General features: G+C 47.2%; 1 protein-coding gene across 2 annotated transcripts in view; it reads right to left on the bottom strand.

Moving 5' to 3' along the window:
- ZNF106 (zinc finger protein 106) overlaps positions 1-15,596 on the bottom strand; it is a 54,247-nt gene that overhangs the window by 27,260 nt on the left and 11,391 nt on the right. For both annotated transcript variants that reach the window (XM_083166688.1, XM_083166689.1), the window contains exons 2-5: positions 14,250-14,337; positions 13,059-13,120; positions 9,140-9,334; positions 798-2,765 (exon numbers count right to left, since the gene is read on the bottom strand). In XM_083166688.1, the coding sequence (XP_083022814.1) occupies positions 798-2,765; positions 9,140-9,334; positions 13,059-13,120; positions 14,250-14,303 (2,279 nt within the window). In that variant the 5' untranslated portion in view covers positions 14,304-14,337. The remainder of the gene's footprint in view (positions 1-797; positions 2,766-9,139; positions 9,335-13,058; positions 13,121-14,249; positions 14,338-15,596) is intronic.

Here is a 15,596-nt window from a genome sequence, read left to right as displayed (position 1 = left end):
TGGTAATGCGCACAGACATTTCACTTCAGCCCCGCAGCACGGCGTATGCAGGCATATCGGTACATCTGTATAGGCAGCGCATAGGACGGCCAAAGAACAGTCGACAATTACATTAAAACTGAATGGCAAATTTAAAGTGGCCGTGCAGATGTGATGTTTGGCCAGATATTGTGCAGCCAACTAGCAAGTGTGCATGCTTAACCAAATCGGGTTTGGAGATCGCTGGGTCGCGGCCTGAATTGTGAGGCATTACACTAGTAGAATTCTGTCAATACAAACTGAAATCTGCATTCAGCGTATGTGGCTGTGGGGCTAATTCAGATGTGGAGTAGACGCCTCCTGCTGCAGTCACAATCCCAGCTGCATCCTAGGATGAAGCATTGGATCAATGTAAGACCACCGTACAGCATAGAACACCCATGGCGTTGTGCAAGCCTGCCCATCGTAGATACTCCTTGGAGGCCAAGAAAATCTCCATCCAATGACAAAGACTGGTGTCTTACCTTCCCCCTAAACCATGGCAATAGGTCCATTTTCCCAAACTTAGCAAGGCGCTGCACCCTTCCCCAAACAGCATCAGACTGTCAATCACTGACCATCTGATGCCATATTGTGGTTGTGTGGCACAGAACCTGTGCCTTTGGACAAGCGCAGAATTGATCCTGCGCAAAGTACTGAACAAAGGTACTTCGCACATCATAACGCAGTTCCTCCAGAATCTGAATTAGCACATGCATGCAAAACGATTAGTATGCACAAACTTTGCACTTATTTATTCTTACTATATATAAACAAACCTCGGCATTCCTTTGCCTAACTCCTGCTTCTTCTTGGTCACATGCTGAATAACCTGTTCCCAATTTATATTTCTTCTCGATGCGCTCAGAATCTGCCGAAGGGTTGGCTTGAGACTCGAATCCTTGTCAGTCTCATTCCTGCGATGACCACTCACATTTCTGATGCGTCGCGCACTATTGAGGTTGGGTTCCGGGAGATGCGCTCCAGATTTGCTCCGTGAACTAATATGCCTGGTTAGATCTCTTTGGAGGGAAACAGGAAGTCCAAGTTTGCTTAATTCAGGTAAAATTGGATTGGAGGAATGTGTAGCACCTTTTTGCAGTTCAAGATCGGAAATATTTTCCAAATTTTCAGCATCATGAAAGTCTTGACAGAGGTGAGAATCTTCTGTATAAAGAGACTCGGAATTGTGTTGTGAAATAAAAGGTTTGTCAGCAGATTTTTCTGTACAGGAATCAGAATCGGTTAAAATCTGTTCCAAGAGTTCTGGGCAGTCATCTTCCTTAAGTTTGCGATTTGTATCACTTTTGGATTCCCTTTTGTTGTCCGCTTTTGCCCCATTATTGAAGGAGTCATCATCATCATTGACATCTTCTAAGTTGTAATCAGAAGAATTGCTAGTGACAAAAGAATCTTTAGATACATCAGCAATTGCGGTGTCTGGATTGCTCGGTGGATCACTCAAACACGGAATATGAGGATTCTGAATTGCCTGACTGTCACGTAGCATTGCTTTGGCTCTGCGTAAAACCTCGCTTAGAGATTCCATGGGCTCTTTGTTACTGCCATCTTGGGTTTCCTGATTGGTCTTGGTTTGTTTGGATGCACTTCGTAATCTGGATAGGTACGTATTGGACTTGATGGTTTCTAAATTAAGAGCACTTAAACGATTCTGAGCAAAAATAGTAGAGAACTGCAGTTTTACACCTTTTAAAGGATTTCTCTTCAAAGTGGAAGGTTTCATATCAGGTAAGCTGCGAAGCGGTGATTTCAGTGAAGGCATTCGAGGGCTCTTCGGCTCATTGTCAGCAGACAAATCAGGTGGATCTTTATCCCCGGTCATAATGATGCTAGTCGAACATTCTCCTTGGCTAGTTTTTCTACGCTCGACTGTGGATTCCTCCGACTTAATAGATGATGCATCATTATTTGGTGATTGTGGAGGTGCTGGAGGACTATCGGTGTTCTTTTGTGATGGGTAAGGAGACCACCTGTGTGGTTTATCTTTTGTGAGGCTATTGTTCTTCTCGGGGGAAAGAACAGGTTTTGTTTTGGATGATAAATCTGAATTAGTGGACATTTGAAAATCAATAAATTGATCATCTATATGATGGTCACTTGTAAAGTCAGTCATTCTTTGCAAAGAGTTGTTGGTTTTACTTTCAGCTTTTTTCCATTTGAACTTGGAGAAAGTGTTGGGTGTAGAGCTTTTGTTACTCCAGCTCGACTCCTGTTCCTGAGCATTATCACAGTGCCTCGGAAGTCTGTTCCTCCCCTGCGGAGAATTACCACCAAAATTCCATTGGTTACCGCTGTAAGGATTACTTTGCCAGTTTCCTCCACAGTTTCGAGCATGTTGGTTCGGAAAAGTCATTTTCCCCTCCTGATGCCAACGGAAATTTCTTCCAGACCCTCTTTGATGCCAGCTGGTTGCCCCCCCTGCGTTTGAATGCCAAGTGCCTCCAACCTTGAGATGGATCAATTGCCGACTTGATGCATTGTTTAAATGCCATCCAGCTCGCCCCCTTGAATTGCTGAGATGCCAGTTAGAATTGTGATTTAACTTAGAATGCAGGAAATCCGGTCTTTGATTACTAAAGCCTTTTTTCTGCCATTGCCAGTTCCTCTCCGATGGATCTCTGCACCACTCTTGCTGGCTTGTTTCTTGGTATGTAAGACGATCGTCTCTTCTTCTTTGATATTTATCGGTTTCTTGTTCTTTGGATGGGCTGCAGGCCTCATCTTGTCTGAAAAGAAACAAAAATATTTATTGACCAAACAGAAAAAAGGGTACTTGTTTAGTTTCACGGCGGCAGTTACATACTTAGTGTAGCGTTACTTTCAGAATAGGGCTCGTGGCAGCGCAGTGTGTTCCGTAGTGTATTAAGCGTAGGCAGTACGTAGTCAGAGTAAGCTTCCCTGTCAAAATCGGCGTAGTGTGTGTACCCACGACTACTGTAGACAGAAACATTGTCTATTTCTAGAGTAGTCAGAAACAGCGTCTAGTTCACCGTAGTCAGAAGTTGCGTCCCAGTCAGAAACAGCGTGTTGTTCTCGCGTCTAAGTCAGCTGGTAGATTGAGCGGTACGCTGTTAGTGTAGTCAGTCAGCTGTTGCGTAGTCAGTCAGCTGGTAGATTGGTACACAGTTAACGTAGTCAGTCAGCTGTTGAATTCTCTGAGAGGCACACATATCGGAGACATGGCTGCAGAGAGGCTGACCATTATTACTCTGCCCCAGACTGAGGAGGAGGCAGTGGAATTCCTTCAGGGGCAACATTTCCTGCCTGAGACACAGACGTGTCCCAATGGGCACCCGATGAGGCTCAGTATTAGGGAGCGGATGTGGCACTGCCATATCCGCACCTGCGGAAAAAGGTCAGTCTGAGGGCTGCACAGTGGTTTAGAGGGTGTCATCTGACCTTCGTTACCCTCATCCGCTTTATATTCTGCTGGGCTGAGGAGCTGACTAGTGTATGTTTTTGTCAGCGACACCTGTCTCCCAGGCCACCACTGTGCAATATAATTTATTGTGGGAGGCCTGCACTGTCGACCTCCAGTCGCAGCCTCAGGGTGTCACAATCCTGCCAGAACTCAGTGTGTTTGTCCTGTCTTACCTGCCTGTCAGTCTTGTTTCTCAGCCTGCTGCAGCAAGATCTGAGTATTTGCTTGTAATGAGCACCTGGGTGATTCTGATTCAGCCATTAACTCTGTGGTTACCACTTGAAAGATACAAGTTCCCTGTTGGCCTCATCCAGAGACTGTTCCAGGTGTGGCCATTCCCAATCACCCGGATGGCCAATCAGTGCTGCTCTGAGGGGTTATCCTCCCAGCCCTGCATAGACACTTTGCTTTTGCATTGTTGTCAATAACTTGGGAGGAAGCTTCAGCTTGTGTTCCTGCTTTAGCTCTGTGGTATTCCAGTTACCCAGCATTTGTATCCTGCTTCCAAGACCCTGCTCCAGCATTCCTACACCTGTGTGCTTCCAAGACCCTCCACCAGCGTTCCTGCACCTGTGTGCCTCCAACACCCTGCACCAGCGTTCCTACACCTGTGTGCCTCCAACACCCTGCACCAGCGTTCCTACACCTGTGTGCCTCCAAAACCCTGCACCAGCGTTCCTACACCTGTGTGCCTTCAAGACCCTGCACCAGTGTTCACCTGTTCCTGCATTACAAGTACCTGCACCAGTGTTACCCTGTACCTGTATCCAGTACCTGCTTCCTGTCCCAGCACCTGTGTTCCCGAGTCGCCTGCACCTGTGCTTCCAAGTTATCTGTGCCAGTGTTCATCCGTACCTGTGCTTCCGAGTTACCTGCACCTGTGCTTCCGAGTTACCTGCACCTGTGCTTCCGAGTTACCTGCACCTGTGCTTCCGAGTTACCTGCACCTGTGCTTCCGAGTTACCTGCACCTGTGCTTCCGAGTTACCTGCACCTGTGCTTCCGAGTTACCTGCACCTGTGCTTCCGAGTTACCTGCACCTGTGCTTCCGAGTTACCTGCACCTGTGCTTCCGAGTTACCTGCACCTGTGCTTCCGAGTTACCTGCACCTGTGCTTCCGAGTTACCTGCACCTGTGCTTCCGAGTTACCTGCACCTGTGCTTCCGAGTTACCTGCACCTGTGCTTCCGAGTTACCTGCACCTGTGCTTCCGAGTTACCTGCACCTGTGCTTCCGAGTTTCCTGCACCTGTGCTTCCGAGTTTCCTGCACCTGTGCTTCCGAGTTTCCTGCACCTGTGCTTCCGAGTTTCCTGCACCTGTGCTTCCGAGTTTCCTGCACCTGTGCTTCCGAGTTTCCTGCACCTGTGCTTCCGAGTTTCCTGCACCTGGCACCTGTGCTTCCGAGTTTCCTGCACCTGTGCTTCCGAGTTACCTGCACCTGTGACCACTTACACCCGCACGCTCCAGCAGCTGCACCTGTGTCCACCTCTGTCTCTGCGTGCCTCAGTACCTGCACCCGCAACCACCTTCACCACTGCCTACAGTGCTTCCGGCACCTGCTCTCCAGTGGCCCTACTCTGTGCTTTCCAGCTCCTGTGCTCCCGTGCCTCCAAGTAACTTATCAGTTCCCAGCTTTCCAAAGACTTTTACAGACTTTCTAATGTCCCCTGTACCAGTTCATTCTATGCAATAAACATTACCCATTTGGGTACTCTTTACCTAGAACGGCGCCCATCGGGGTGATCGCGGGATCGCGGGCAGTACATAAACGGCCGCGACGCGATGCCCGCGATCACCGCGATTTTCCCATAGGGAACAATGTTAAAAAGCCAGATTGACCGCGATTTTGCATTCAATGCCTCAATGCCCGCGATTTTACCATAGGAATCAATGTTAAATGGGCTACAGAGCCCAAATAGGCTCAATTAACCCTTAAATGTCACCCCAATTTTTTGACGCCACCCCACGATCCACGCCAACCCGAAGCGTGGCGAGCGCAGCGAGCCCGCGAGGGGCGGCGGTACGCGTCCTCCGACCTTTTCATGCCCTACTATCCACGTCGGCGTGGAGTTGAGAATAGAATAGTGTGGCGAGCGCAGCGAGCCACCGAGCCCGAAGCGTGGCGAGCGCAGCGAGCCCCGCGAGGGGACGCGGATACCTTCACAGTTATACGCGTCCCCTCGCGGACTTCACAGGTGTCCGTGGCGACGCCGACACCTGTGAAGCCCGCGAAGGGACGCGTTTACCTGTGAAGGTATCCGCGTGCGCTCGCCACGCTTCGGGCTCGGTGGCTCGCTGCGCTCGCCACACTATTCTATTCTCAACTCCACGCCGACGTGGATAGTAGGGCATGAAAAGGTCGGAGGACGCGTACCGCCGCCCCTCGCGGGCTCGCTGCGCTCGCCACGCTTCGGGTTGGCGTGGATCGTGGGGTGGCGTAAAAAAATTGGGGTGACATTTAAGGGTTAATTGGGTCTATTTGGGCTCTGTAGCCCATTTAACATTGATTCCTATGGGAAAATCGCGGGCATTGAGGCATTTTACATTAAAATCGCGGTCAATTAGGCTTTTTAACATTGTTCCCTATGGGAAAATCGCGGTCATCGCGGGTACACGATTTTGATGTACCCGCGATTTACCCGCGATGCCCGCGATGACCGCGATTTTTTACCCCCGACGCCCGCGATTCTGATCGCGGGCGCCGTTCTAGGTAAAGAGTACCCCCATTTGTATCCACTTGCCTCCGTCCTGTTTCCATTGGGTTGTCAGCTAGCCACCAAGGTCACTCCCGGGTCCCAAATCCCCAGTCGTGACACAGGGACAAATTGGCGGCCCAGGCACCATTGTGGAGGTTGATGAAAGCCACTTTGTGAAGTGCAAGGCCAATGTTGGATGCATGCTGCCCCAGCAGTGGATCTTCAGGGGCATCTCCAGACAGACCAGAGAGTGTTTCTTGACGGCAGTCGAGAGGGCGTGATGCCAGTACCCTAATGGCTGCCATCGAGAGGCACGTGCTCCCGGGGACCACTATAAACTCCGACTGCTGGAGGGCGTACCAAACAGAGCAGCTGGAGCAGGCTGGGTATCATCACGCCAGGGTGAACCACCACAACCACTTCGTGTATCCGGAGAGCGGGGTTCACACCCAGAATATAGAATGACTGTGGGGATCCTTCAAGTGGTGCAATAATTGCCAAAAGGGGGACTGCACGCCATCAGCTGGACTCATATCTCCAGCAGCTTATCTGGAGGAAGACACTGGGTGCAGAAGACCCCTTAAGCGCATCCTGCACACACTGAACCTGCTCCCCCAGGCAGCCAAAGGCGACACCGCAGAGGCAACTGCGTCAACTTTGGATGGAGCATCGACTTCGGCTGCTGTCTCTGACAGTACACTGTCAGAGGAATTACTTTTTATCTTTTTTTTGTATTTTACCTTCTTGTTATTGATTGTATTGTTCTTTAATCATTTTTTCTTGAATCATTCTCTTTAAGTTAACTAAAATCAAGTTAACAGTTAGCACATGTCATCATTACTGTCTCATGTGCATGATATGGGAGGTGTGAATGTGTTCCTGAAACACCCCCACTAGCCCGAAGCATGGCGAGCGCAGCGAGCCCCGCGAGGGGACACGTTACACGCCCTACCGACCTTTTCATACGCCCACTATCCACGTCGGCGTAGAGTTGATTTCAGATAGTGTGGCGTGCCCCGTGAGGGGACACGGGAAACTTCACATGTATTCCATGTCCACGCGCCTCACTTCGGGCTCGGTGGCTCACTGCGCTCTCCACACTATACAAAATCAACTCCACGCCGACGTGGATAGTGAGGGTATGAAAAGGTCGATAGGACACGTAACGCGTGCGCTTGCCACGCTTCGGGCTGGCATGGATAGTGGAATAAAGAAGGTCGACAGCTGTTACGTCGACAAAGGTCATTGTCGACTTTTTTCCCCCCAAGGTCTTTAATGAACAAATGCTGCACCCCCTATAACCCACTAAAATTTAGACGCTAGAGCATGGGTCTTCAAAGTGTGGCCCTCCAGATGTTGTGGAACTACATGTCCCAGCATGCCCTGACAGTTTTGGCATGCTCTTATAGGAAAAAATGTGGCAATGCATGTTGGAACATGTAGTTTCACAACATCTGGAGGGCCACAGTTTGAAGACCCATGCGCTAGAGCGTCTGGTTTGCCGGTGCTGTACTTAGGCGATGTAGTTAGACGCTGTACATTGTAGACGCCCCCTTCAGACGTTCCCTTTGTTAGCGATTTGTCGGGATGTCTACTTTAGACATCACGTCAAACCGCTAACAAAGGGGGTGTCAGAAGGGGGCGTCTACAATGACCTGAGAGAGCTGGGTTGATGCGGAGTCACTACGTTCACAACGCTACGCTGATAACGTTTTCAAACCTAGCATAGCGTACAGCTGCCGCCGTGAAACTAAACAAGTACCAAAAAAAGAAAACAGAAGATAAAACGAATGCCTTCTAATTGCCATTAATTCACTAGTCTCTCATAATGCTCCTAAAGAATATATAAAGTGATGACTCAATATTAGTACTACTTTAATCAAACAATTTAGATGGCCTCAACCTATTCGAACATTGATTGTAGCAAACGTAGCCATCCAGTATATGGGGTCAATCCTATTACACCCTAAGGGTGCGGATGGCCCACTTTACGGTGGGCCGAATTCGCTGAAAAGTTCTCGCACCTCCATAGAGGTGCGAGCAATTTTCAGCTAATTCGTCCCTGCGAGTGGTGCGAGTTAGGGTTAATTCGGGTGCTGTTTTCAGGGTTAAAACGGCACCCGAACGGGAACTTGCATCCTTCGGGGTTAATCGGATCGGCCCCTATGTATGCATACATAAAAAAAAAAAAAATACTGCTTGGGGGGTAAGAATGGGAAATATTTGTCCTTATGCATCGTTACTGCAGTCGCGCCAAACAGCCACTCTTGGCACAGCAGATCGAGGTGGCAACTATTACAGCAGTGGTGTCAAACTCACGGCCCTCCAGCTGTTGTGGAACTACATGTCCCAGCATGCCATGCCACAGATTTGATATAATGGATTGCTAGTACTGTGGCAGCGCATGCTGGGATGTATAGTTCCACAGCAGCTGGAGGGCCATGAGTTTGACACCACTGTATTACAGATCATTATGATAAATAAAATATTTGCTTGCCAAGTTTCACATCACTTTTTAACATATTCACTTGGCACTCAAAGGGTTAAAGGGGGGGTGTCAGGAAACGCATGGCCAGAAACATGGTACAGTACTGTGACACGTGGTGGAGAGAGACATGATGAATCAATGAATATCAATGCGGCTTCATTGCGTCTCCAACAGGGGGTACAATGAACATGCATCTTTTCCTAGGTGCCATTAGTAATCTTGCTGTAATAATCAGAACTATGCAGGAGCTTCCACCATGCACTGCTGCCATCTATACATAGCTGATACCCTGGGGGAAATTAACTAAGACGGGAGTTGTATTTCCCATGGGATGTTGCCCATAGCAACATCCCATGTGAAATAACTCCCGTCTTAGTAAATTTCCACTACTGTCGGTGAAAACCCACACACAGATAATCACTAAGGACAACACTTCAGTTCCAAGTGCACTATGATGGCAAACGGGATGGAAATGTACCGAGAACACGTAACTTACCGACTTTGTTCCTTCCTTTTTTTAATTAACTGGATGAGTTCCTTATCAAAGTATTCTTCATCACCCTCCTCCTTTTCTTCCGCTTTTTCCAGGGCATCGACTTTATCTTTGTGCAGTTGGCTAGAGATGTGCTTAGCGTACGTCGACAGTCCCACCACAGTCACCCTGCAGACCCGGCATTCATGGCTGCAGTCTCTGGGGAAAGAGGCAGAGGAGGGGCACTCAATTCTTCCAACAGGCATTGCTGACAAACGGCTATTATGCTGTGTCTCCTCTGAGGGCAACTTCTCCTTGAACTATGGCTACAGCGCCGAGAGACTTTCCGGCACAGAGAACGCTTCTTCGGCGACAATGTAGCGGAGTTACCTTGTGTTTGCAGACGCTCAATTGATTCTACTTGCGGAAATATTTGAAATGTGAAAAGATTGCCAGGATAGATTTTTCTCCAACAATTTAAGAGGCAAAGCTTATAAATGAAAAACAAAAAAGAAATCTTCTTTAATTGTTGTACTGAAAATCTTGCCCACAGAGGACACACAGCATAGAGGCAAAGCAGGGGAGGGGGGCTTACAGAGCTAGTTCCCCCAGCTCTGAAGCCCAGGCATGGTGTCAGCTGCTGTGAGCTGCTTCTGTCACACACTTTACTTTTATTTCGAGCACCCAGGACGCTGCCCACAAGCTCAGACACTATGAGGGGGATGGGACAGCAGCCAATCAAAAGAGAGTAAGACGACCCAGGACAGCTGAAATGCTGGTTGGGAATCTAAAAACTTCAGCACCATAGCATATGATGCGACTGCTGCCTGGTATCCAACACACTGAACAGGACTAAAACAAAACTGTGCATTATGCTACGGAAGGCTAATTCAGTGCAGGGGTCTAAACAGCTGTGGAAGCACAAATGGCTGCATCATAGCATATCATGTCCAAGGGTAAAGAGGCAAACTTCCTGTGGTAAAACCGGAAGATATCTGCTTCAGAAATAGGCAGCCCCAGCCTCTCCCCATTACAGGCCACAAGTGCTCCCATTGTCAACCACTTCGCAAATCTCTCTGTGACTAGCATCAAGAGACCATCGCGCCACAGGCATAGTGCACCTGCGCAGTTAGCGGATGATTGCTCGACTGCATGTTTTCATATGTCTCTGATCAGGTCTACAGTCAGATAGCAGCTGCTAGTCTCAATAGCCAATGCTGATACATTCATTAATCTGTTGTGGTGGAACAGTTTTGAACCTGTTTGTTTAACGCAACTTCAAAAGTGCTAAAATGGAGAGTGATAAACAGCCAGCCAATCAGCTCCTGTCTGACATATTTTAAACACAGCCTGTGATCTGGCAGGTAGGAGCTGATTGGCTGGCTGTTTATCACTCTCCATTTTATCACTTTTGAAGCTTAGAGAATCTGGCCCAGAGTCTGCTAACACCGGGTCTAAATGTATAGGCTTACAATACTATACGTTTATACCGGGACACTAATGAATTACACAGGCTCTCTGAAGCATGCAATTCACCTGGTTTTAATCAGCCCAAAAAAATATCTGTGTAATAAATGAGCATCCTAATTTAAAAAGGGATAGTATGGTAAGCAGGAAAACATATGGATGACCAGCGGTGGGGATGCAGATAGTCCAACCAGTTTGCCCCTTGAGCCCCCCAGGAGGCTCGCTTACGATTTGGCACTTGATGTGCCATTTTTACATGCAATAAATCGAATGCGATTTAATGCATGTAAAGGACTCCCAGGGAGCTGTCAGCGGCGGAGGGCGGGCAGCAGGGTCCAAATGGCGGCAGGTAGCAGCATTTACCGGGTGACTGAGCGGGAAGCAGCTGAATTTGAAAAATATTTTGAAAAAATGTCCGGTTATTGGCTGAGAGAATTCGCTCAGCCATTCAGTGTCCAGCCAGTCCTTTCAAAATATCATTTCAAATTCAGCAGCCGCTTCTTACTCCGTTGCCCGGGAAAATGCCGCTACGCGCTCCCTGCCACAGCTTAGAACTCACTGCTGCACATAGATGTGTGCCAGCTGTGCTTCAACGCTGGCACACACCTACGGATCGGACCCAACACATCACAGGTGTTAAAATTCAATTTGGAGTTACATGCCCAGACTAGAATTCTGTGGTCTAAACAAATGGCCCTTCCTACAGATACCATGTTAGCATCCGTAATAAAAGTATTCTACAAAGTTGCAAGTGGTACTTTAGTATATTGTGGAATTTATATATACAGAAAAGTCGTTTTCGATCATTTATTGCAATGTCACACATGCAAAAAAGGTACTGGATGAACTAGAATATTGTAGGTCAGTGGTCAGGGGTGGGTAATTTTATCAGCTGGGGGGGCCACTTAATACTTCCAGCAGATATTCGAGGGCCACACTCCAGAAATAGGGGGTGTGGTCACTCAAAAGGATGTGTCTTTGAATGTATTGTAGAACACCATATACCGCTTTTACACACCATGCAACACAATAATAGGCCCCTTATACTTGCCCCTTACATTAGTAATGCCACACACCTACGCCCCAGCATTGAAAAATGGCGCAGATTGCAGCCCCATGCAGTCACGGTGACCATGGCGGTGGCTGTAGTGACATGCGGGGGTGGGCAGCTCGGCACTATTGTATGTTTGTCCGATGGCCGCTGTGTTTGCGCGTGGCGTAGTACTGCAGCCTTTCGCACATGCGCCGGGCCTGGCACCTGCTATGCACAGGCTGAGCGTCGGATACACAGGACTACATCGTGGGCACACACAGCAGCACCGAGTGGCAGGCCAGTCAGGAGCTGTTCGCGGGCCACATGTTGCCCAACTATGCTGTAGGTCAAGTATTTTGTTATACTAATAATTGCACAAAATACCCCAGATGCTCCTCCGTTCCACCCCAACATTCTAAGCATCATGGTACAATTCTGAGGTCAGGTGCTATAGGACACACCCACTATGACATGGCCACACTGTTTGGACTACCAATGCACATATCCGGGACATACACTGCAAGATCTTTCACAGTGTAGGTCCGCTGATATCGGCACCAAGGGAGGAGACATTTTCCCATTTTACTCATGTCGACCTTTTTTGAGCAAAATATGGATAAAATAAAAATAACTTCCCAACTAAAGCTATATCAAATGTAAAAGCGATTGTATAAATCGCTTACGGCAATACCTTTTCACTAAGCACTGCTACCATAATGAATAAAGTATGTGCAATTTTGGGGGCCAGAGCTTAATAATGTCCCTAAGAAGCAGCCAAGCTCTGACCTGTAGATGAATCAGGAAGTCCTAACAAGGACTGGGGACTCCTACTCAGGACCACGACAGCCCCTTGAAATGTTACTCTCTACAACATATGACATTGGTGTTCTTAGAAAGTCATTGCCTGTGTATTTGGAGAAAGTGTGTAGGAAGCGTGACAAAGGGTTGCATAGTTCACCAGATATTTCGGGCTGGCAAACCTCTGCACTGAAGAACTTTCTCTGCAACAGTTGGTATAAAAAAATCGGTCACAGCTGTTCTGACCATGGAGGAATGTCACAGATCTCCAACATATAGATATCTGTCATTTCACGCCTCTTTGGTACGAGCTCATACTGTGCACACACACACATACGGTCCTGCCTTGCTGAGGTGAACCCTGTGTCTACATGGATAATGATTTCCCCATCTTTTTAAAGCTCCTTGATAAAGGTCCGTATGTTTAGGACCGAAACGTCGGGGCATGAAAGATTATTGGATCAATTGATGTGATGTACAAGTTGGAATAAATTCATCATTGTTTTTATAACAAAGTTTTGGATTACTTGTTATAAAGGAAAGTGCTCCACACCCCACTATCACCAGTGGGAACCAATATATACACACACACACACGGTATTATAATGAAACCACATGTGTTCTAGTGTGTCCCATGCATATTACCTGCCCCGTAGGTTCTCCAGTTCCCTGTGATGCAGCATGCTACGGATATGCTCATCCATTTCCTATGGAAAAACAACAACAAAAGCATATGAAGTGGCTGTTGTATCTATTAGTCCAGTGGTTCACAAACTTGTCATCAAGGAAGGTTTTAAGGATATCCAACCAAAAGCACGGGTTGGTCACTTAGTGCCTTGGTCAGTTTAAATAGTTACACACAGATGTGACGGCTACAACGTGGAGCTAACAGTCACTGCTACCAGCGAGAAGCTGTGTAAAACACTAGGCCATATCGGGTAGTGTATGCGCACTACCATGTATCGGTACATCAGTTGGGCAGGAACTTCCATATTCTAAGGTGTAACCAGCATAATTTATACAACAGAAGTGCACTATTTCATCACCAACGGCAGTATTCAATGCTCTATAGTGAGCAGTGCTGATTGCTCAGTCACAGCTCACAGGTCAGTATTCAACTGAACCCCCCCCCCCCTTGCACAAGCTGTTTCCACAGTGAGGTGGAAACAGCGTATGCAGCCGTCAAAATGGCCAGGCTCACGGCTAAATACAGCGGGCTCCCAGCATTAGCCGCAAACCTCTCCGTCCTCTGGCAGCAAGGATACCCCCTAAATACTCTGTTATATGGTAACTGGATGTCAGACACCATTAAAGACTCCAGCAAACTGATCTGCAAGGGAAGCAGCCATCATAGCTACAAGTAGCTCAGAGAATTATTAGAACTGTGGTAATCACATCATAATTAGCTGAATTTATTAAATATTGACACACATGCCCCTAATAGCAGTCAAATGGATAGAAGTATCTGGATATATCATGTGATACGATGGTCAGGAGACACAGAGAAGCTTCTACCTATTTGATGAATGTGAAATCGGTTCTCTCTCTCAATAGCAGCCAACAGTCCCAGAATCTGGTAATTATAGCAGAGGGGTGTGGACCTTATATATACTTCTCTATAGCTACTTAATTGGAAAAATATTTAAAGATCCCACACATGTATGTTTAAAATAAGCGCTCGCATACATGTACACTGTTCATGTCAGCAGGACCGGGCCTAGTATAAATCCCACTTCCCTGAACTACAGTCTGGATATATGGAATGTTGGCATAAACACAATGTATGCATACACAGGTATAGCTGCAGGACACTTGGTACATATACATGAAGATTACCTTTTTGGAACTGTATACAATTTGGCACAAGATGCATTTTTTTCGTTCCCGCATGATTGCATCGAGTCAGTGGAACCTCAAGCCATAGCTGTAGGGAGATGAGAAAAGGAATACAACAGGTTAATTAGTAGAAACAGCATTGCATCTCACTATGTAGCATAATATAGTTTGTCAGAAGGCCCAGGCTTTACCATTAGTCTGTTTTAATTGCATTATCCTTGGAGTGAATGTACTTTGTGGTTTTAACAACAACCTGAAATACCATGTTATTAAATATGGACCAATCACATCATTACCTCTTTCTTCAACAGGACATGTTTGATAGGTCAACATTCGTCATGTTGACATAGGCATAATGTAGATGTTGCCCATGTAGACAGTGATTAAATGTCAACATAGCAGCAGCAGTCATGTGATCATCGATTCCAGGTCAACCCTTGATCTTGCAGCATTCCAGCAAGTACCCGTACCCCTGCCCTTTCCTCTAATGCAGCCCCCGCCCATCCGGCATTAGCAAGTTTGTATGCACTTGCCACTGCCAGCACCCAGCCGCCAATATCGGTGTCTGCAGGGGCTCGTTTAAGGTGTATGGGGCTTTGATGTATGGGCATTTTTATATATTCTTTTGTGTGGATAAATGTTATAACTGGATTACACTATTGTGCATGCCCTTTTCTTCTCTATTTATATAATTCAACACGAGGATAAAATCAGAGACGGTCATAGGAAAATCCAGGGGACTGCCTTATTATTTGTACAGGATGGGAGATTGAACAAGTGGTTCCATACCACCTGAAGCGGTAAACGTCCATTTTTTAGGGTGTGACTGATTGGTGCTGAATTTACGGCGACATATTACACCAGAAGGTGCTTTTCTCCCCTCAAATAACAGAGCATTCCAAATTGGAGAGAACATTCAATTATTTGGAGAAGAGCTGCTACTCTTGAATGATAGAAGGGAGGAGACTGGGTGACCAGATTTGTCACGTTGATCTCAAACTGAAAGACTTTCATCATACAGAAGGACTAGCACAGTGGTTCTCAAACTGTGGGTCCTGACCCCAAAGTGGGTCCCGACCTTCTCAGCATGGGGTAGTGACTCCATGTTGCTGATCATCAGGCTGATGACTTTTCTAATCTCATTCAGGGATTCAAGGAGTCTGAAAAATCGGATGAATTGTCTGTTATTTTAGACTCCTCCCATCATTTTGTGCCTCGACAATGCTGCCATGTATGTGCTGTCTGCTGACTACATATGTGACACGATGACCTTCTGAAGTAACTTGCTGGGGTCCTGTCAATATTTTTATTGTCTGATGGGGTCCCAGGACAAAATAGTTTGAGGGA

Source organism: Crinia signifera, chromosome 12 (genome assembly GCF_055691185.1).
Source record: "Crinia signifera chromosome 12, ASM5569118v1, whole genome shotgun sequence".
NCBI lineage: Eukaryota > Metazoa > Chordata > Amphibia > Anura > Myobatrachidae > Crinia > Crinia signifera.
Note: the sequence above shows the minus strand (reverse complement) of the source record. Positions and strands in the feature narration are given on the sequence as shown.